Source organism: Paramormyrops kingsleyae, chromosome 8 (genome assembly GCF_048594095.1).
Source record: "Paramormyrops kingsleyae isolate MSU_618 chromosome 8, PKINGS_0.4, whole genome shotgun sequence".
In the NCBI taxonomy this organism is placed as follows: domain Eukaryota; kingdom Metazoa; phylum Chordata; class Actinopteri; order Osteoglossiformes; family Mormyridae; genus Paramormyrops; species Paramormyrops kingsleyae.
This window is the reverse complement of record NC_132804.1, coordinates 25,976,919-25,999,696: the sequence shown is the minus strand read 5'-3', so window position 1 is coordinate 25,999,696 and position 22,778 is coordinate 25,976,919. Positions and strand designations below refer to the sequence as shown.

Here is a 22,778-nt window from a genome sequence, read left to right as displayed (position 1 = left end):
ATGATTCTGTTTATAACATTTATGGACAGAATTTCTAGGTGTAGTCAAGGGGTGGAGGGGTCAGGTTTGCACTAGGAATATATCTTATTTATAAAAATTGCAAATTATTTTTCATGTATTGCTTCAATTGGGACATAAGGTTCTACACCAGCTGTAATATACCAGTTAATTCACCAGCTGATCTGTAAGTCGTCTGCAGTCTAATCTTGGCAACTGCCATTTACTACAAAGTTCGTAATAACCAACGCACGCACTATTTTGTGACGCTTGTGAAAACATTGTGTGGCTTCAGTGGTTAGTCGAATCGAGGTATATTACAGTACTGCATATAATAACTTTTATCACTACCGTGTAATTACTAAGATTAATATGTGCTGTATTATTATTTCCCCGATTTACCGACAAATTCTTAAAGGCAGACTTCTTAAAGGAACAGATTTTGTTCCTAACCTGGAGACTACATTACAATGTAGTGCCACACTACTAACCTGTTTATCCTTCCGTACTTGATCTTACTTCTAATGAAAGCCATATGTGAAGATTACTTTAGGCTTAAAAAAAAGTTATCAAGAGTTACAGTGTTCAATCATTAGTTTACTCAAAGCCTGGGAAATACTGTAGTTTTCCTGGTCACTTAGAGGAATTTAGGACAAGCTCTCTCTCTCTCCCTCCCTTGTATTGCTATGGCAAGCCTTTGTGTCCTCTTTGACGTTCGACGACGTCCTACATACTGTAATCTATAGCTCAGCTGCCTAATGTTTGTTTGGCTAATGGTTTTAAAACCAATAAACAAAATTAATGGGTAAACAAGTTGTAAAAAATGGTATGCCGTAATATTTGAGAGCTATCTAATGATTTGTAGCAGCCATATATAGCTGTTTTTTTATAGTCATGTTTCTAAGATTCCTGGATAGAATATTCCGAATAAATGTACATCTTCATAAAATAGTTTCAACTTTATTTATTTATTTCGTTAATAGCACAAGGAAACGTTGAATTCATATATCGGGATGTGTATGAACATGTTTTACATAATTGCTGAAGCCCGCTAACACACACGTCTGGAACACTGAAGAAAGTAACACAAAGGAAAGAACACTGAAGCAACAACCAACCCGCGAATGAACATCGCATGTGTGAAGCGATACCCTGTGATGTACCGCCTATCCAACCGGGCGTCACTATTGCCATGCGCCATGTGGAATACGCCGGTGAACCGGAAGCACTATGCAGCTCGGGGTGAAATCCTCTTTTCAAGCCGCCTGGGATCTTGAACTCTCGCGGAAGTAAGCGATTTGATTGTGAATATTTTTAGTTCTTAATTCTTCACAGCGTTTCCCTGGTGTTTTAGTAGAATAACTAGCTGGTTACCTGTTTTGTGCGTTTTGACAATATTTTCTTTGGTTAGAGAGTACAACATTATACACGGTTCGCTGTTATTGCTAGCGGTCGTTCTCCTGATGCTTTCTGATGTGATTTTTTGTGATGTTTTTTCACCACCGTATAGTATAATGCGAAGATATTAACTCACGTAGAAATGTTAAAATACTTGAGTTAAACCGAAAATAATCTTGGTCATTGGATCATCAACCTTAGCTTAGTAGTGTGCTGCTGAAACGTACGAATCTAAACTATCGAGCTATCTTAGCCTTTGCAAACGGATGTTTCTATGTCTGTAAAGTCTATATATTGGAGTTTTACAAGACTTTCAGCCATGTGGAGGGTTCTGTACGTGTCTGTTGATGAAAGTGTAATTCATCCTTAGCAAAGTACATTTTTGCTGCTGAGAGATTTGTATACTCTTAATCTGACAAGTAACCCAAACCTCCCATAGACAGGTATGCCCAGCCAAGCCACAGACACGGTACCGGCCACGGAACGGGAGATGCAACAGACTCAAGTGGAAACCGGTTAGTATGTCCCTGCATGCCGAAATCGCTCTGCTTGATCTAGACCAAGTGCAAAATGTTAGTCCATTACAGTACAACGAGTCGACTCGCGAATAAATGTCAATAAGGAAAGTAATTGGAAACCCCTCATTCCGCAACATAATGAAGAGTACTTAATCTTTTGTACGAATGCGCAACTTAAAATGATTTACTTGTTCAGTATTCGGTTTAACGGCAAAACTAATTGATTTTACGTATAGATGTAGCTAGCGCCACCTTCTGGTCATAATGATTGCGCCCAAGATTTTGTTCATTTTCTTCTTTATTTATTATGGGCCTATTCATGTCAATGAAAGGTCAATATTACTCTTCACCTAGTAAACTATGTTTTCCGAATTTGCGCTTAGCCCGTGAAATGGACGGAGTTAACTTTGGTGCCAAGTCGAAGGGCTTACCTAGACGGACGGACTGACATACCGTTTGTCTCGGTGCACCTTACGGATCGCGTGCAATTCCGTTTCAAATTCGGGAAAAAACTTTATTTATTTATTTTCCGTGGTTTTCGGCAATTAATGCGGGTCGCCAGGCAATCTATACATCAAAAGTGAGTCCTTGATGGTGTGAGGTGTGCTATTACTTTTCTTCGCAGATCGCGTTACCATGGCGATGTTATTCACAATCAAACACACTAAAATTCCCATAAGAATGCATTGAATGCTAACTTTTACCTAGCATTAGCCTATATCTAACTAACCATGTGAAGAGTAATATGGATCGATCTTTTTCATTGCAATGAATAGCCCATTCACTTCAATGCATTTCAATCAAAGTTTTTCCACTCGGTCAGTGTTCATGCCACAGACTCGGTATTTAACCTCAGGCCTCATCACCCAACATCTTATGACCACCATCTTGACCCGCACTTGTCTTTCATCCCTCGTTCTCTCCCATTGACTTCAATGCATTTCAGTCAAAGTTTTCCTACTCGGCCAGTCTTCATGCCACAGCTACAAGAGTAAATAATTAAATCAATAAGTAAATGCACCAGCTCTTCCACGGTCAGCAGAATAGACCCATCTCAAAATTTCTTCAGGAATTTTCATTCTAGTTGTTCTTCTTACTTGAAAATGGGATTAGCTGAAAGGAGGAGACGTCATGTTTCACTTTTTTACTTTTATTGATGAAACATCCTTTTTGTCATTTGATTATTTGTTTGCCCCTTAGATCTTCCCTTAATCTTATCTGCTTCAGCTCTTCCTTCCTCTGCTTCCAGGAACATGTGCTTGTAGATTAAGAGACTTTATCGGTACCTGGGGGAAATTCTGGAACTATACCTCTGCTCTAATGAAAGCAAAAGAAGTTATTCCCCCTTTCCACATAACTGGTGCTGTTTTGAAAGCTTGTTTTATCTCTGCCAGTCTACTGCTTTGACCCAGATGTGGACAGGTCAGCTGGTTTTGCTGCATCTGCTCCGTTTTTAGCCCCAGATACAACCCTTTTGTTTCTTGCCAGGTGAATTAGTGTATATCTGTCTGGGGTGCATCTCCAGATAGCTTAGACTGGGAAATGCAAAGAATGACTAATTCCCAATCAAGCACTAAAGGTTCATTATTGCCTACTGCTTCTTCTGGAGTGTCCCTGCACACACATCATTCTTACTGATGACGTGTCACCCTGCCTGGGATAGAGCATCAGGGGCAGGTGCTCTATCCCTTTAAGTTGGTGCCTTTTAATCACTGCAGACTTCAACCAAGAGAGGAGACTTTCATCTCACTGTATGCTAGATATAAAGCTAGCTGATAATTACTCGATCTGCTCTTGCTGGCATCCCTGCCTTGGCTAATCTGTGACGATGATGTCACAAAATTGAGTGGCTGTATTAGTGTTCAGCCTTAATGCTGCAAAAACGCGTCTAAAATGGGAGAGCTGTCGTGCGATTGTGCAAATAGCTCCTATTTTGGGTTAAATATATCTTTTTAGAGACTACCAAAAACTAAACAAGTATTAGCCATGGAGACCCCTAAAGGCTCCCATGTAACCTACAAAGCAGTCGTATCTGATAGTGATGTATGTCCTTATGATAGTAATAAATGAACTTTAGCTCAAAGTTCAGGCACTCTCATTATCCCTGTGCTTTTCTGGTACAGGGTTATGGGGATTCTGGAACCTGTCCCAGCAATACACAGGGCACATGGCAGGGGAACACCTAAGACAAGATGCCGGTCCATTTCAGAGCCTACACACATCTGCACTCTCATTCTATGAGAAATTTAGAGATGCCAGTTTGATCAGCAGCATGTTTTTGGACTACGGGAGGAGACTGAGGAAACCTGTCCACACACAGGGACTTAGTCATGGCCAACCATATTGGCACCAGTGCATTCTCTTCAGAAAATGCATTGTTTCTTTCAGAAAACTGTTGCAATTTCAAATGCTCTGGTATCGACTTGTTTCTTTTGTTTGCACTGGCACAGCACAAAAAGGCTGTGGGGGGGAAAAAAGCTAAATCCCCACAGAATTCCAGAAATGGATTAGACAAAATTATTCATACCTTTTCCAAAATTGTAAGAAATAATTGGATTTGACTCATGTGATGTGACTTTTTAAACTCACCTGTGGCAAGTAACGGGTCAGTCAGGCTGGGGAGCATGTGCTGATGCAGTGCATTGCTGCACCCACCACATGATGAAACACCTTGGGATGCTGACTGGCGAACCCCCCCAGGCAGACACACGGTCCAGTTCCACCCTCCACTCACCTTGGTCCATCCGCTCAGGTCCTCAGCAACACGATGCCTGTTTCCCTCAGGGAAACATGCCACATGGCTGTAGTGCCGTAACTGATGCTCCCTCACAATGCAGGTAATGTACCTCATTTGGAACTCCCCTAGCAATGCTTGCATCAAACCAGTGGTACCCAGAGGTTCTTCAAAGAGAAACAGTACCGAAGGAGTCCAGTCTTCGTCTCAGTTCCCTGGATAGAGTCCGTGTCTCACAACCATACAGCAAGACAGGACTCTAAAGACTTAGACCTTAGTCCTCTTGTAAAGATCGGGAGCGCCACACACCCTTTTCCAGCGACCTCATTACCCCCCCATGCTCTCCAAATCTGTCTGCTGACTTCATAGAAACAGTCACCAGAGAGATGAATGTCGCTGCCGAAGTAAGTGAATCTCTCGACAAGGTCGACATTCTCCCCTCAGATAGACACTGTTGATGACTGTGTCTAAGAAGTCATTTAAAGGCCTGGATCTTGGTTTTTATCCAGGACACTCACAATCCCAGACACTCAGACTCCTCATTCAGTCTCTTGAGATCCCCAATCAGAGCCTCCATCGACTCCTCAAAGATCACTGCATCACTGGCAAAGTCTAGATCAGCAAGTCTTTCCTCACCAACTGCTGGACCCGACGATCCTGCCCACCACCCAGTCAATGCAAGCATTGAACAGAGTAGGAGCAAGAACGGACCCCTGGCAAACCCCACAATCAACTGGGAAGAAAGTGGAGGTTCTCCATCCACTCTGCACAGCACTCACGGTCCCAGTGTACAGGCCAGCCATGACATCCAGCAACCTCGGGGGGGATTCTGCAAAGTCTCAGGACGTCCTACAGGCCAACTCGATCAACTCCAAGTCAAATGCTTTATGGAAATCAACAACGGCTGCATGTAACCTCTGCCAATATTCATGCTTGCGCTCGGTGAGAACCCTCAGTGCCAGGATGTGGTCCATGATATACTACTTAGGAGTAAAACCAGACTGTTCCGGTCGCTGGTAGGTGATCAAGTGATTACGGATCCTGTTAAGGATGACCCTAGCAAGGACATTACCTGGCACTGAGAGTAATGTTATCCCCCTGTAGATTCCACAATCTAATCGATCACCCTTCCCTTTCCAGATAGGGACTACAAGCGCCGTTTTCTAGTCAGTTCGGGATGACATCTAACTCCCAAATGAAAGCAAAGATTACCTGCATTGCCAGGAGGACAGCCTTGCCACCAGCCTGGAAAAGTCAACCCCGGATACCACAGATCCCTGTGCCCTTCCCTACCCCCAGCTGATTCACCACCCGTGCAACCTCACAGCTGATTGGAGGATCAGCCTCAAGAACCATGAACCCAGAGATGTCGGAGCTGGAGGATCAGCTTTAAACAACTGTTCAAAGGTTACAACTGCAGTTTCATTCCATCACCCGCCCTGACTGCAAGTCTCCAAGGAACAGATTCAGATGTACGTAATTCCTCCGTAAGCAGGACGATCACAGATGGTGAGTCACCTGCTCACAGATTCGTCTAACAGATGCCTCCTTATCTGCCCTCAGAGCCCTCACAGCCATCCTTCTCAGTTCCTGGTACAGACTGGAGTTACACCAAACCTGTGCTGCAACTCTTCTCGATAATATCCAGGGCACTCATTAGAAACGGCCTGATCTTGGAGTCTGGCCAAGTCCAGCCTGATTCTGCTTGTAGGTGGTGGCCTACTGGACCTAAGCTGAGTCTTTAGAGTAGCAGAAACAAGTCAGTGATCAGAAGTCACAAACTGGGCACTTCTGTAGACCCTGCAGTTCAAGAGCCTCCAGTGTCTGCACACAAGGATGTGATCGATCGATCTTCATAATACTCCAATATACAATGATGTGGCTCGGGGCGTAGTCCTGGCAGCCTTGGAGGAGTTGAGGTTTAGGGTCTTACTAAGGCTACCAAGACCTCAGGACCCGCAGCCGCTGGCCTTTCACAAAGTTGAGGAACATGAAGCCACTCTCACCCCGGTCTCCAGACCCATGGGGACCGACACAATCCTCATGGCCAGCCCTGTCAGTGCCAGTGGTTTCATTATAGTCACCCATGACCAGAGGAGTGTCTCCTTGTGGGCACCCATCAACCATCTAGTGAAGTTGAGTAAAAGGTCTCCCTCAATGAGACATCACTCGCAGTGGTTGGAAACAACACACAAGACACCCAAGCAGCGCCTTAGCCTGAGCCTCATAATATACTTGTTGAAAAGTGTCATCAGACACCATCTGGAGGAGCTGACCTGCAACAGCTACTCCCTAAGTATGGCAGCGGTCAGAGTGACCAGACCAAAAGTAGGTGTATCCACCTACAGAGATATGGCCACTCCCCAGTCTGCATACCTCAGAGAGTGCTGCCACCAAAATGCAGAGTTCGCAAAGCTCCCCTGACAGCAGAGGAAGCGGAGTAAAATGGTGTCTTGCCAGTTTGGACCTAGTTGCCGTGAAATGTGCCAATCCCACCTGAGAGAGCTAGAGCAGTTGTCAAAAGAAGGGTGGTCCAAGATTCCAGTAGAGGTGTAAGAGACTAATTCATTATTTCAGGAATTGACTTATTTGTTATAGTTTCCAAAGGGTGTGCTGTCATATATTGAGTTTTGGGTGCCAATAATTTTGTCTGGTCTATTTTCTTGGGTTCTGTATGGAATGGTATCAGATTTGACTTTTTCCCCTCTCCTTTTTAGGAATGTTCCACTGCAAACGAAACAAATAAATAAATGTGAATACCCAATTATAGCAGTTTTCTGGTTTTCAGTTTTCAGTGGTGCATTTTCTGAAAGGAATACACAGGTGCAAGTATTTTTGACCATGACTGTTCTCTACACACACAGAGCAGGGGTGGGATTTGAACCCTGTCCCCCAGTCCAGGTGTGGGGCAACAATGTGACCCTAATCTTTCAAAACCTTCAGAATTACTCTGTAGATATCACAGTGACGTATTGTTAATATTAACATATTGAGTCCTGTGAACATCAATGATGACCTGAATAGAATGTGTTGGGTGCTCCACAGGCTCTGGCACAGAATCAGACAGCGATGATTCCATACCGGAACTGGAGGAACCGGACTCGACACAAACACGGACGCAGCAAGCGCAGGTGTGAACCTTTTACCCATTAGTGGCAGCGTCAGCTTCCATACCGTGTGTCACTGATCCTTACGCGTAAGAGTTCGTTCTCTGCATTGTTTTCAGCTTGCAGCAGCTGCAGAGATTGATGAGGAACCCGTTAGCAAAGCCAAGCAAAGCCGAAGTGAAAAGAAGGCGCGTAAGGTAGGACCTTCCGATCCTCAGCCATAAAGGAACCATAGTGTAACAATAGAATAGTAATGTTTCATTCTTCCCCATGTGGAAATCATGTTTTTGTCTATCTTATCTAGTCCTCCATGAGAGAGACAGACACACATACAGTGAGATGAGAATAAGTTTCCAGGTCACAGTATGTGGTCGGATTTTATCCGGGGCCCCTGGAGAATTTGGGATCAATGGCCCAACAATGGCATCACTCTGCCGACTGTCGGCTTAGAACTGGTCACCTTCTGATCCCAGGCACAGAGTTCTAACCCACATAGCCCACCCCCCCACCACCCAAACGTCCCCCGAGCATGCTCCGAATGACCTTTCCAATTTCACTCCAGGCAATGTCCAAACTGGGTCTGCGACAGGTGACGGGAATAACCAGGGTGACGATCCGGAAATCAAAGAACATCCTCTTTGTTATCACTAAGCCAGATGTTTACAAGAGTCCCGCGTCAGACACCTATATCGTTTTTGGGGAAGCCAAGGTAAGGATTTTGGAAAGTGTGTTTTTTTTGTTTTTGTTTTTTTTTAAATAACTTACACTAGCCATCACTAAAATTATCATTTAAAATGAAGTCACACTCTATTGATGTTTTAAAAAAAAAATTAAATCCTTAATTTTCCATTTGTACAAGTATGAATACAATTGCATTGGAATAATTCTCTTCATCCACCCCATCTACCATAGCTTGGGGGGGGGGGATCACAGAACAGGGTCAGACAACATGCGGCACCCCAGAAGCTGGGGGTTAAGAGCCATGCTCAGTTAATTCAAGACATGGACTTACTACTTCTGAACATCCATTTCTATACCTCATTGGCCAAATTTATCTCAGCAAGTGCAATTACGAATGTGCTAGATGAAATAGGTCATGCCTGTTAAGCACTGTTCCCTGATTTACACACATTGGTTTCCAAAACAACTGATCTTCTGAGTCCGCTGAGACCAACTTAACTTTTTGGTATATCAAGCAACATCACGCATGTCTTGACTGCCTGTTCCTGGTAGAACTTCCACCGTTTTATCATCAAAAGCTTTCAAGAATGTGAAATGGCCTTCGATCAAGGGCATCTCTCCCATGCCAAAAATGCAGCAGAAGTCAACCTTACATGCTGATTTATCTGCCTTCAGATCGAGGACCTTTCACAGCAGGCCCAGCTGGCTGCAGCGGAGAAGTTCAAGGTCCAAGGCGAAGCGGCCTCAAGTACCCAGGAGAAAACGCAGACACCCACCGTGCAGGAGGAGAGCGAGGAGGAGGAGGTGAGGACGTGAATGCTCAGTGAGGTCTGGATGTAAAATAAGAACCAGGAAACGGTAGTGTGTGTGTAAGAGAATCTTATTATGGGTCCCCATGTAATTCATAAGCCTCTGCAACCTGAATGTAGCTCAGCAGGTATAACATCTCTGCCTGTGTCTGTAAGGTCAGTGCCTTTAGCTCCTTGACTAAGACCCTAAACCTCAGCTCCTCCAAGGCTGCCAGATGTTGGCTCTTTGAGTGTAAATATGCTCTACTGCAGAGAAACGCTTGTCATCTGAGCTGAGGTCCTTTTGTTGTGAAATTTGTAAATGGAATTTTTAAAAAGGTTGTCCCTCCGGAGCAGCCTGCTCCCCCTGGCTGCTCCCCTGTTGGTTCTGTGGACCTCAGCACACTCTTTCTAAATTAGCTTTTTGCCACAGAGCATCCCCTTGATATGAACATGCACACGTACATATAAACAGACTGGCACTCATCTTTGTTGGGGCCGTTCGTTCATTTCTATGGGCAAAACCCTAATCCCAAGAATGACAAACTTAACCCCTACCCAGCCCTGACCTTAACCATACCCACACAAAATGCAAGTCTTTAAATTTTTTTTATTGTAGTCACAGATTTTTATAAAATGAATAGTCCCCATAATGTCCAAATAACAGGTTTTTATTACATATTGGGGATATTTGGTCCCCACAATGTAATGTATATCTGACCCCAAACACATTAGTGTTGACCTATCTGTATTGGAGAGCTTTGGTCCAGTGGGCCAACAGTCTATGATCCTTAAGAGCCACGTTTTCAGTCATGTTTTCTGCACAGGCACATGTTACTAATCAGGCACGGAGTGGGACTAATTTTCAGCCCAGGAGGTTTATGCCCAAGACCAGCCCATTTTGTCTCCGTTCTGGGGGAACTTATAATAAATAAATAAAACCACAATTCAAGTCTTATCCTGATAAATTAATTACTGATATTTCAAGAAGAAAAATAAATTATATACTGAACTATTCAAACAGTCAAATTTCTTCAGCCCTGCCTGGTCTCTTTCAAACATCCGCTGTCTGAGAGTCTTCCAGTGATTAGCAATAGCAAGTGATTAGTTGCACTATGTTCGAAGTGGGTGTGAGTGTGTGTGTGAGAGAGAGAGATCTCGCTGATTAACATTCAAAAGCATTGGAGAATTTTAATGTTTGTTTAAAAAATTGGTTTCTGACCGGCTCTAAATAACAAATTTAAAATTGTTTCTGATGTCACAACAGCTAAGCGGCCCCCCAGGAAATCTTCAGAGTCTCCTGATTGGCCACTGGACCAATCGCTAGTCCTGATGCTTAAAATGTGTGACTCAGGGATGCCTAATGGAGGTTTTTTGTCAAGCAATAAGTGGTAGCCTGAGAACCACCAGTTATTCCTGCCAGTACGATGAACACTTCGGTATTTAATTGAACATTTTGGCAGATATCTAGTAGATACAAGATTGAAGATTTGTCACATGCAGAGTTATACATGTACAACATGCACTGAAATATAACTCTGAATCACTCCTGAAACTGTGTTGGTTTAAATAAAAACTGATAGATAAATAACTAAAAAATAGCTTTAATCAAACATAGATAACAAATGAGCAGTATGTTTTCAAACATGTACTACAAATATGTAATGAAATATTTTCAATTTAAAGTGGCTTTGTGCTTTGTGGAACAGATGTGCAAATTCTTTGCATTCTGGTGAAGACATGTAGTACAGCCAGGACATTATAATAATGGTATGGAATAATGGTAAATTACAAGCAGAACATGAGTGAATTACTTCTGATTTGCACTATGACCAATGGGAAGGGTATTCAGCTCAGTGAATGACTCCACATATCATATAGACATTCAAATCATAGATCATGTGTAAACTGACCCAATATGGTCACTGATGCACATTTAATATTACCTGCCTGATATCCCTGGAACTGGTTTATCCTTGTGTGTCAAATCACATTTTAAATGAAGTTAGATCCATGCATTTGCAGACTGGTGATTTTCCAACCACATGAAATGCCTGCGTGTATAAATGTGAAACTTGTGTCTCGTAGGTTGATGAGACTGGGGTGGAAGTGAAGGACATTGAGCTGGTGATGTCTCAAGCTAATGTGTCTCGGGCAAAGGCTGTACGCGCCCTTAAAAACAACAACAATGACATTGTCAATGCCATCATGGTAAGCATGTACATGTAATCCTGAATTTTTTATTGCATGTGTTATATTTATTGAATTATTGCATATGTACACTTTTTTTTTCCCCCTTTTACAGGAGCTGACTATGTAGACGCATCAACTTGAGTCATGGTGTTTCAAGAACTTGATGAATCTACACCACGTTTTTGTATTATTTATAACCTTGTGACTTCTGACCTCCCCATCTGGGTTTCTCTTATGGCAATTGCTCTGATTTTGTTTTTCACAAAAAAAAAAAAACAAAAAAAAACACTGCTCACATTAGTGTCCTTGGCTTAAAGTGAAAATGCACTCTGCAGTCACATCTGAAATCAACACATCCAAGAAGAATGTTCATGCCCCTATTTTCTTTAGCCTTTTTTCCTATTAATTGTGCTGTTGTATTTTATAATAGTCATGTCCAGTGTGCATTGACAGAATAAACACTGAATGTGTAACAGTTGTGAATTTTAAGATCAAATTTGATTTTGAATCTGAGTGTGGCAGTCCCACCTGCTAGATCCGGAGTGATTATTTTCATCTTGTTCTAGTATGAGGCACTGTGTTGCTTTATGGGTTAGGACTCTGTGTCTGTGATTGGAAGCTTGCTGGTTCAAATCCCAGGGATAGCAGAGTGACTTCACTATGGGGCTCTTATGTAAGGCCCTTAACCCTGATTGCTCCAGGGACTGGCTGACCTTGCTTTCTCAGTTTTATGTCTCTTGGGATACATGTTAGCTAAGTGTAATGTAAACAACTGAAATTCAGTCATTTACAATAAGTCAGATTGTGGGTAGAGTGATGTAATCCTCGTAATTTATTACCAACATATTTTTAACATGGAAATTATTTCCTTAATAGTTATTGCAGTACCAACATACTGGTGCTGGTCAAGTTCCTCATTTTCTAGCAAGATATGAACAATGAAGGAACAAACAGATTGTAATTGTCAAAAGGCAAATATCTAAAAGGAAATCCCTTAAGTAAGAATTTTATACAGTCCCCTGTTGTAACACATGAACAGTTACCATCTGTACAGAAAAACTAGCTTAGCAGATCTGGTTTTGCGGTCGTTGATGCTTTAACACACACCTAACAGATTTTTAAAGGTCTGTTTTTGTTTTGGTAAATATTTAGTTTCCAATAAAGCATTTGAATTTCCATGGCACAAAATCAAAGTGTGTTATTTTATCATATATAGGACTGATAAGTTAAAAATCAGAAGGTAATCATATGACTATTGGACCCTTGAGCAAGGCCTTTAACATTAACTGCTGACCCTGACTCCACAAAAAAAAGCTTAATTGTATGTAATTGTATGCTAAGCATGCAAATATAACATAGTATTACAAAAATTTGGTAGGGGCTACTAATGTGAAATGCAATTCAGTTTTTTGTTAATGGTTATATTACTGGTAAACATCAAGCAATTTGTATTATTAAACCTAGTAAGATCTAACAACAGATTTGTAGCTAAGCGCCGTAGTATGTAGGTCATATAAATCTGTAAGCTTTTAAAATATTTAAAGAATGATCAAGTTGGCAGAATTTTTTACATACATTTGCAAGATTCGATATCTTTCAGCAAGGAGGTCGAAAATGTAGATTGTACTTTTGTGTCCATTCGAACGTAATGTTTTCAGACATATAAATATACATAGAATTACATGGATTTCTAAAAAAAAAACAACTTCAGACTGCCAAACTGTTGTCTTCTGTATCACTAATACAGGGTCGCCAACTTTGGTTTTTGACGTGGGTGATTTTAGGCTGATGAAGGAATAATATAGATTTGCCGTAAGATTTCTTGCGTGAGCTTGAGAGTGAAAGCATGAGCGTCATGCCAGATGCGTGAGAGTTTGCAACCCTGCTAATCAAAATACAAGCTTGTGACAATTACAGCAGAACAGGGCGTAATTGAATATTGGCCGGTCGCCGAAGATAGTTGAATGAGCTAATCGAGAAAAGGAATCACATCACATAAACTGAGGTAATTCAACAATGCTGTGTTGCCAAATCGAATTACTAACATTTGGGAAATCCAATGAAATGCTTCACGAACAAGACTATTGGGTAAAACACAATACGATGTGGTTTCCCGGTGTTTAAAAGAATCAATCGCAACAACAGTAACAGGTTAGCAAGATCGCGCGAAAATGTCGGCATGGGCCTTGAATGTAGTTTCTGTAACAGAACTTTGCACCGTGTTGCCATGGAAATCACGCCGTCATGGGCGGGGCGCGCAAAGGTTCCACCTTCTGTATGTCAGAGCGGCCATAGTGGATGATCTAGAAACGTCTAGCGCTACCGCTGCGTCATTGCGCGAGACCGAGAAAAAGAAACGCGCGAGGAGTGTGGAGTCGCCTATATCGTTATTCGCCTTTCTCTCTCGTTTCTCTTAGTGTAGTGAAAGAGCGAGTCGAGCAAGGCAATCCACAGGGGCGATACTGCAGTTCAAGAAAAGATTAAATTAGTCTTCGAGATGTAAGTTGTGCGGAGTGTGGGCAACGATGGCACATTAAACAGTGGTTTCTCAGCCTTTAGCTCGATAGCATGCTAGCTCCTTATGGTATTGGGGTTATTCGTGATGTCTGTCATATACAGGTACACTCGTTCAGTGGTTGGCGGGAGCAGTGCAGGCTGTGAATTCGCGGTAGGCCTCGCTTCACAGTGCATTTAGGATACTGGTTTATTGTCCTTAGTTATAGCGTGTCGTATTCAGATCATTACTGGAAATCGGATGGGTTTCAACGTGCGCTCCAGAATGTCTTTTAGCATGTGCTTAGCCATTGCATTTCTAAGAAAAAAACTCTTAATAGATAGCACCTTGCTTAGTAGTCTTTTATGGTTAGGTATCTTAAATATAAAATGTTCTTTTGAAATATATATATTCCCCCAGTGCAAGATAGAACGTGGGATGATTATAATCTAACTAGCTTCTTAGCTAGCTAACTGAAAGGAATGTTTACCATGTTGCTTCTTAGATGAATGTCAAAAAACTAGCTGAATTATTTTGATCAGCTAGATAACTGGTGTGTATATATATTTAACAAAAATAAAATGTAACAGGGCGACTAATAATTTAACTAGGCACTGTTGTAATTTAAAATCCAACATGGTAGGGTGGCTAACTACAAGGCCAAGGGCAGTTACGCTGTTAAGTGTAATATTGGGCAAACGATCCCTCCATTTATTTAGTAGTTTTATTAAGGCACGTTCCCTACGCTGTGAAATTCTGGGTAACTGGGTAGTCACATGGCTAGGGCCCGTTGCCGTGGTGACTCTGGAACGTTCTCTTAATACAGATAATCGGCGGCTCTATAATTCCAGATCACAGTAACCTTAGCTGGCGCTGTTTATGGGGGAAGCGCATAGCCGCGCGTTATTCACGCGCTAGAATTTCTACAGTTTCGGGTTTTGTGGGGAGCCCGTTATTTTTTGTGTTTGCACTTTCACTGACCACCAACCCTTAACATTTACGAAACGTTCCTCATTGATTTATAATGTTTCATTACAGTTTACTACCTCGCCACTCATGTCAGGTTCGTGCTAGCTGGTTTGGCTGTACTACGTATTTGCCCTGACAGGATTACAGTACCAGATAATTTTATAAATGATGCCATTTTGTAAACTTGGGCGTGTGCGTTCATTGGTCACTATACGTCTGGTAAGAAAAAATCCAGATATGCCAACCATTTTACAAGTTAAAAGCGCAATAATTTATGATAAACATACTGTGTTTTGGAAGAAAATAGTGTAATGGCGCATGTTTTTTGCGTGATACTTTTTGGAAAATGAGATCGACAGAGTTTTTAGGGTTTTACTGTAACGTGAAAAATGTACTTTTAGTGTATCAACTGGGTGTCTTTGATATTCCACCTAGAGGAGGACCTATCTGGTATTCAAGATGAAATGTAAAGATTCGGCGAAAACTATTTTTCTGTTAAATATTCACAGTAGTTTAAAAAAAAACATCCCTTAATGTGCAGGTGTTTAACCTTGCAACCCGGCTCTTAAGGCTATGTTGACCAATGCTATTCTGTATTGAACAGAAGAGGGCACCATTGTCACGTAAAGGTAGTATGAAATTAAAAGGGAGGAAGGAAGAACATGAATGAGATAATTGTTTACCCTCAGAAATCGGAGATTATAGTCTTCTGAAATTCCGTAAAACATGCTGTTCTGTAAATGTGCTCTGTGGTGATGTCAAAATACAAGTTTTCTTAATTCTCGTTTGGGCTCTGCATTTCAAAGCCTTACATCATGCTGATTTCTAATTCATTTATTTCTACTATCTCTAGGCAGCCTGCAACTGCAAAGTGGTATGATAGACGGGAGTATGTCTTCATTGAATTCTGTGTAGAGGACAGTAAAGATGTTAAAGTAAATTTTGAAAAATCAAAGTTTGGTTTCAGGTAAGTTATTCATTATTTTGGTTCAATATCAAATCAAGGACATCTATTGAAACGTTTCTTAGGCTGTATGGTTACAAGACACATTGATTACTGTGAATGTGTGCTAAATTTTATTTCTGCCAATGCCTTTTGGAAATCTAATTTGGTACACTCATATTAGCATTTTAAGTCAGTGAATATTAGTCTTTTATAATGCTTTAAAGTAACCATCAAATGAATATGTATACAATACAGTGGTAGGGTAGGATTGCTACAGTAACAGTTTCTTAGTGTAGGGAGTTAAATCAAAGACCTTTGTATCAGATTGCTCTTTGTATTGCAGCATTGAATTTACGAGTTCCAGTTTATATGGTGCTTGATTTGATTGTGCAGTAGCCTCACATGGAATTCTATGACAGTGTTTAGGTCAACCCATTGCAAATCATTATTTGACCTTAAACTTCTGCACCCAATGTACTGGTATTTTGTGCTGAATCAATATTATGTTTCTGTTTTTTTTTCCCCCCAGTTGTCTTGGTGGGCTCGATAACATTAAACATCAGAATGAAATTGACCTGTTTGAAGCAATTGATCAAAATGTAAGATTTACTGTTATGTCACTGGTGCTTTTCTTTGGTTTCACTTGCAGTGGTGCTTCTGTGATAAGATAATGACTGTTTCTTTAATGTTCATATAGGAATCCAAACACAAACGTACAGATCGATCTGTGTTGTGCTGTTTACGGAAGGCGGAGTCTGGGAAATCGTGGCCAAGGCTAACGAAACAGAAAGAAAAGGTGAGACTTTTGTATATATTGATGTCCTATAGAAGACCAAATCATTTGTAGTTGTAATGTACTACCAGTAAGTCTCCAACAGCTTTTGTACACTGAAATTGAAAAACATTTAATGTATTCTTCTCTGCAGTATATAACCCCTAACTGCTAATTATTCTTACCCTGCCTATATCTGTCTCGGAGGGTTGCTTGGCTTTGTGTTCTGAATATTGATGGGAGTGGAAAGTAGTTTCACTCACTGATTAAAATTGACATGATTTTCTTGTCAAATGTAAAACCTGGGTTCTCAGCATACTTGTGCATCACTCCACAATGTTGTGTGAAATTCATTTCTGTTCCACAGATCAATTGGCTCAGTGTTGACTTCAACAACTGGAAGGATTGGGAGGATGATTCAGATGAAGAGTTGTCTAACTTTGACCGCTTCTCTGAGGTATGGGGATAGTTGACAGTTTTGCTGGTGTAAGAAGGTGGATTTTTTTTTGTTTATTATTAACGGTCTTAAGATTTATGAAACTTCTTTATGGTGACTCAATGATGACATTACACATATTTCTGATGTAAAGGTATACCTTCATTTAAATGATACTGGCGATCTGAAAATGCCATGAAGAAATTTAAGGAAAGTGTTTCAGAATATTGAGTGTGTGTAATGTTTGCAGATGATGAACAACATGGGCGGGGAGGATGACCTACCAGAGGTGGACGGGGCCGACGATGTATGATTTACTTTACATTTTTACTGTTTCTTTGTGTAGCTATCACTTTTGTATTGTATTTATTTACTATTAATTTGTATTGTTTTTGAAATGGTCATGGTAAATGTGGTTAAATATTGTTTGGCCATGTTTCCAGGTAGTCTGTAATGAGATTCCTCCTAAAGCATCCCAGTATGCGACGTACTCAGTGTTTACAGCTGGGGAAAGTGTTTCAGCGACAGTTCCAAAACCTATATATATATATATATATATATATATATATATATATATATATATATATATATATATATATATATATATATATATATATATATATATATATATATATATATATATATATATATATATATATATATATATATATATATATATATATATATATATATATATATATATATATATATATATATATATATATATATATATATATATATATATATATATATATATATATATATATATATATATATATATATATGCTTGCTGCCTTTATTGCTTACAAATCTATAAATATGCTTGCTTTATCTTTTTTTTTTTTTTTTTTTTTCCTCCCTCTTCCATTTTATATAGTCGGTCTCATCACTAGACACTAACTGTGAACATAGATGCACCAGTTTATGTTGACATAACTTCAATGTCAGGTTTTTAAAGCTTCTCTCATTCTTGACTTTGACTATAACTATTAGACCTAAATGAACATCAGTTTTACCTGACATTAAATAGTACTATTTTTAGATCAATAGAAAGCTGTCTTTCCTAGGTTGGATACATAATCTAGTTTTAATTTTAACAGCTGATGTAAGTCTTGTTCGGTTACTGGAAGCACAGTTTAGTGTCAGTATACAGCATTTAGCATGTTAATCTGACTATATCCATTTTTTACCCCCTAGGATGAATCGGCAGATAGTGATGATGAAAGTAAGTATGCGTTTCACAAGAATACTACTTTTCAAAATTACGCCTATTCATTTGTATTGGACTTGGTCGTGCATGGCCATTGATCTGGGGACTTCGTTTTTGTTTTTAAATTGAGGGAATAACCAGTTTCTTCCATTCTGCTTACTGGTAGCAGAAAGCTGAAATATTTCATCTTTTTATTTTCAGAAATGCCAGACCTGGAGTAAAGTCACCATTATTCCACAGTTCTTGTGACAACTTGGAGAAATCACAAATTTTTTTTTTTTTTTTTTTTTTGGTTCTGTTTTTTTTTTCTTGAGGGGGGGGGGGTGTCCTCATTGCATCCAAAAAGTCAGTTTTCCTAACGGTTTCAAAAAGGCTTTGAGGGTTGATATGCATACTGTACAGAGCTCCATCAGTGCTGTGTGCTGTGGTTCTATCCTGCATGTACCATGATGTACTTTCATGTTTCCACAGTGTATTACAATGTATAGTTAATCAAGTATATGGCTTTGCTGAGGAGAGATTAGCAAAGGGGTCTAATTCAGATCCCACTTTTGTATGTTCCCTTGGTACAATTTAAAAAGTTAAGCACTGTTAAAGTTGCAGTGATCAGTATGAAATGTTCCAGCATTTATAGTAATTCCCTCTTCACTTTTCCAGTTGTAATAGATCTTAAATTTCTCATTGATGATTTCTTTTGTGTATTAAGCATTCATGCTTATGTAGTACTGCTGTCTGTCTGAGAGCTAATTGATTGGTTTCCATGAATGATTCTGCCACATTGCAAAGGGAGGCAGGTATGACAGTTGACCACATGTTGGTAAAACAGAGCTCTGTGAAGCCTGTACTTGAGTGTACATTTTGACCCTTCAATTACATGTACAGTTGTACAGTTGAATAAAGCCTATACTAATACATCTGAATCTGAAGAATTAAAAGGTAACTAAACATGACCAAATTGTATTTGCACTGTCAAGTTTGTGTGTGTAGCCGGGATATTCTTATTTACTATGTATATCAACCTATCAGTTCATCACTGGTTGAATAATTTCAGCTTGAATGCAATGGAGGACTTTTTTATTGTCTATCTTTCTAATAAACTTTGATTTATTTCATGATGTGTTTTTCCTGAGGATATGTGTATTAGGTATATTTGTTTTTTTTTACTATGAATTAAAGGGTGGTGTCACACTTTTCCATTAATGAAGCAACACTTTTTAGGAGTTAAAGTCTTTAACAACTTAAAGTAGTGATATGGTAACTCGTGATAATTTTAGTAAAATCTATGCTATAATGACAAAATGGCGTTTGGATCTTAAAAGTGGATAAACGTGTAGAATGGCACAGTGGCTTAATGATCAGTGTTGTTGCCTCTGGGATTTGAAGTTGGAAATAATTTACAAATCGTCATGCTGACTTTCAGACTTCTGTACATCGCTACACCAGAGGACGGGGAATGATGTTATTCACCACCAAGATCTCATGATCTACTTAACTGATCATGTTTGTGAGCCAGCTGAACAATCAACTCACTGAACAAAATGAAGGAGTCAGTGCAGCAATGAAAATCATATCGGTAATTAAAAAACAAAATTTAAAGAATGAATCGTTCATTAACACCACCACTCAATTTGCTTTGATCAGTGTGTGTGTTCACGTCTTCCCTGTGTCACATGGCTTTCTTTGTGTGATACAGAGCCTTGTAGTGAGTGGGTGTGAGTGTGCATGGACATCCTATTCAGGATGTACCCCTGTGCTCTATGCAGCCACACCTTCATCATCCCCCCCCCCCCCCAGAGCATCCTTGGTCAGGTTCAAAGACGGAAGGAGCCATAACTGTCTTGTCAGTAGAACATAATGTAAAGTTTTACAAATTAAATCTCTTGAATACAAGTGTTGAAGAAGTTGATATGAAGGCACTTGTATTGATCTTATTTGCGATGTACTAAACTCTGGATTATGCAGAACCCCAAATGACATGGGCAAAAGCATATTATGTGTTTTGTTTTACAAAAACATTTATCTATAATAAACTTGCTGAACCATGCATCCCTATACAATCACCTCATTTTTTTCATCAGATCGTTACATTTACCTAGCAGGTGCTTTTATCCAAAGCAATGCACAAATGAGAGTCAGAGCAGGGTCGTGGGAGCATTTGGGGTTCAGACTCTTGCTCAAGGGCCCGATAGTGACATTACTCTGCCTCCTTTGGGATCTGAGCCAAGCGATATCATTATGTGACGGGCACAGAGTGCTAATTTGTGGAGCCACATACTTGCCTGTTATCACACAGCATTTGCCTAGCGTTCATATAATCACTAGCTGGGTAGCACATTACTTCTGATCAGGGACGGATTACGGACCGGGCCAGCGGGGCCACTGCCCAGGGGCCCTTGGGGTGCAGGGGGCCCATGGGGCCCCTAGCCCAAAACAATTTGCAACGCTTATAAACAATGTATTTTCGTTTGTCTATTTTAGAGGGCCTACATTCTTTGATCCTCTGCCTACAAGGGCCCCTGACCCTATAGGGCCTCTGATGGAAACATGGAGGGAGGGCGTTTGGCTGCCAAGGGCCCTTGAATTGTGGTGGTTGTGGTGGTGGTGCTGGTGGTGGGGGGGTCTCGCGAACGTTTTGCCCAGGGGCCCACACAACCCATAATCCGTCCCTGCTTCTGATGTGAACTACAGGAATGACCACAGGGCTGCCATGTCCCATACAGGCCTGTATTTGCAGCACAGATGGGCAAACACAATCAAATACAGATGCTCCTCTCCTTACAAACTTTAAACTTAAGAACTTTCAGACATACGAACGAAGAAGACTGTAAGTCTGAATTGTGTTCCTTGGGCTCCCGGTTTCTGTCCGCAACATTAAGTTTTTTTTCTGCGTGCCAAATCCGCCTAGTACGACTCCTGGCCGCTACTCCCGCCATGTAGCAGCGTAGCGTGCGTACTCCCAGCATCCCAGTTCTTTGTACTTGCATATACCCTTAAAATGATGTTGAATAACGACTTACGAACATTTCAAGTTACGAACGACCATACAGAAAGTATCTTGTTCGCAAGTAGAGGAGCGTCTGTATAGTAATGTTAAAGACTTGCTTTCTTTTTAAACCAAGAGCGTAGATTAGGTCTCAGCATTGGTAGGGCCCAAATAAGCCTGAACCCCCTTCCAGCCTAAAAATATATGGTGTTCCCACAATATTGGTAGGGACACGTCCCTACGGTCCACACCCATCTATAACCTTTGCGTTAAACAAACATGCTTTATTTGCCATTTGGACAAGTACATTGGACAAGTACATTGGAATGCTTCTCTTCACCAACCCCATCTTACCCTCCACAGCTTGGGGGTGACAACTCATGGTCATCTGATGTGCAGCACCTCTGGAGCTGGGGGCTAGGGACCTTGCCCAAGGGCCCACAGACATGTGGCAATTCTGCCAGGGCTGGGGCTCAAAGTGGTGATCTTCTGATCACAGGCGCTGAGACATGGCCCACTGAGCCACCCACAAATAGCAAAAATGCAGTTTTGTTGTTATTGGAGCTGATCTTCTCCCTAACCAAGTAACTAAGTGTTAGTAATTTTGATCATATACGTTATGAAATATAATATTCATGTTTCATTTTGATATATGTTTCTTTGAAATAATGTGCATGCCACCTGCCATATGCAATGGATGTGTAATATATTTGGTTTGACGTGACATGTGATACAGCAGGCTACATTCATATACTGTATAGGCCCATATACAGTGGTTTTATAGTAATTGGCCACGCCGAAGGCGGGTATCGGAAATTTTTAGGGGATTCTTCTCAATTTGCATCCTCACTTAAAACTTTTAAATTACGTCACATAGGGTGCTCGTAATAGCCGCTCTTTATTAATAGCTCCTAGTGCGATGTACGCTAATAATTTACAATTTTTAGGTTCGTCACATACATATCGTCTGAAATCACAATACAAGGGCGGTCTACTGCACGTCGAAAAAAATGTATTTTTTCTGTGCATCATGGCCTTAAAAAGAAAATAAAAATGATCTTCTACATGATATTATATTTCTCGTTCTATCCCCCAACCCCGGGGGTCGCAGCCTCGCCTCTGTCATCCTCGGCATCACTTCCTGTGAAAATGCTGAGACTAGAGAGGTTTTAGTTGTACAGACCCGAAAACGCTGTTTACGATTCCCGTCGGGTCCTACAGCCTCCCTAAGCACTACACTACCTTTAATTATTATATGAATAATATTCTATAAACATAAGCACAACTGCATTTACTATTTTCATTTTCTCTTCAATCCATCTTCTAACTGTTTATTCCAGTCTGGGCGTGAGGGATGGCGACTGGAGACTATCCCAGACAGCAGAGATAAACCTTGGATGGGATTCCAGTCCATCACCCGGCACATGCATACCATGAACAATTAAGAGACACCAAGTAGCCCGAGGAAACCTGCACAACATACATATTACATATTTACATATTTGACATCTAGTGTGTCCATTGCTTGTTTCCTTTGTCTACTGGGATAGGC

At 40.7% G+C, this 22,778-nt stretch overlaps 2 protein-coding genes across 4 annotated transcripts; both read left to right on the top strand.

The window, feature by feature from the left end:
• Nucleotides 1-1,141: 1,141 nt before the first annotated feature.
• Nucleotides 1,142-12,592, top strand: LOC111837536 (nascent polypeptide associated complex subunit alpha). 3 transcript variants are annotated; one of them, XM_023799710.2, is made up of 8 exons: nt 1,142-1,286; nt 1,835-1,910; nt 7,693-7,778; nt 7,874-7,951; nt 8,317-8,463; nt 9,111-9,239; nt 11,312-11,434; nt 11,529-12,592. In XM_023799710.2, the coding sequence occupies exons 2-8, from the start codon at nt 1,841-1,843 to the stop codon at nt 11,541-11,543; spliced, it is 648 nt and encodes a 215-aa protein (XP_023655478.1). In that variant the 5' UTR covers nt 1,142-1,286; nt 1,835-1,840; the 3' UTR covers nt 11,544-12,592. The 3 variants fall into 3 exon arrangements, with proteins under 3 accessions (XP_023655478.1, XP_023655479.1, XP_072571633.1); XM_023799711.2 differs by having other exon boundaries at nt 1,283-1,301; XM_072715532.1 differs by lacking the exon at nt 1,142-1,286 and adding an exon at nt 1,313-1,728.
• A 1,102-nt stretch (nt 12,593-13,694) lies between these two features.
• On the top strand, nt 13,695-19,128 carry LOC111837575 (prostaglandin E synthase 3). The gene is made up of 8 exons (XM_023799759.2): nt 13,695-13,915; nt 15,733-15,846; nt 16,355-16,424; nt 16,523-16,621; nt 16,965-17,054; nt 17,284-17,340; nt 18,231-18,258; nt 18,445-19,128. Coding segments are annotated over exons 1-8 (480 nt in total). The 5' UTR covers nt 13,695-13,913; the 3' UTR covers nt 18,465-19,128.
• The last annotated feature ends 3,650 nt before the right edge of the window (nt 19,129-22,778 follow it).

Bases quoted from the DNA above. Each gene is read 5' to 3' on its own strand.
- LOC111837575 (XM_023799759.2), top strand. The intron at 16,622-16,964 runs GTGAGACTTTTG...TCTGTTCCACAG, and splicing joins TAACGAAACAGAAAGAAAAG to ATCAATTGGCTCAGTGTTGA. The intron at 18,259-18,444 runs GTAAGTATGCGT...TTTTATTTTCAG, and splicing joins GGCAGATAGTGATGATGAAA to AAATGCCAGACCTGGAGTAA.
- LOC111837536 (XM_023799710.2), top strand. From the start codon at position 1,841: ATGCCCAGCCAAGCCACAGACACGGTACCGGCCACGGAACGGGAGATG. The intron at 7,779-7,873 runs GTGTGAACCTTT...CATTGTTTTCAG, and splicing joins CACGGACGCAGCAAGCGCAG to CTTGCAGCAGCTGCAGAGAT. The intron at 9,240-11,311 runs GTGAGGACGTGA...TGTGTCTCGTAG, and splicing joins AGGAGAGCGAGGAGGAGGAG to GTTGATGAGACTGGGGTGGA.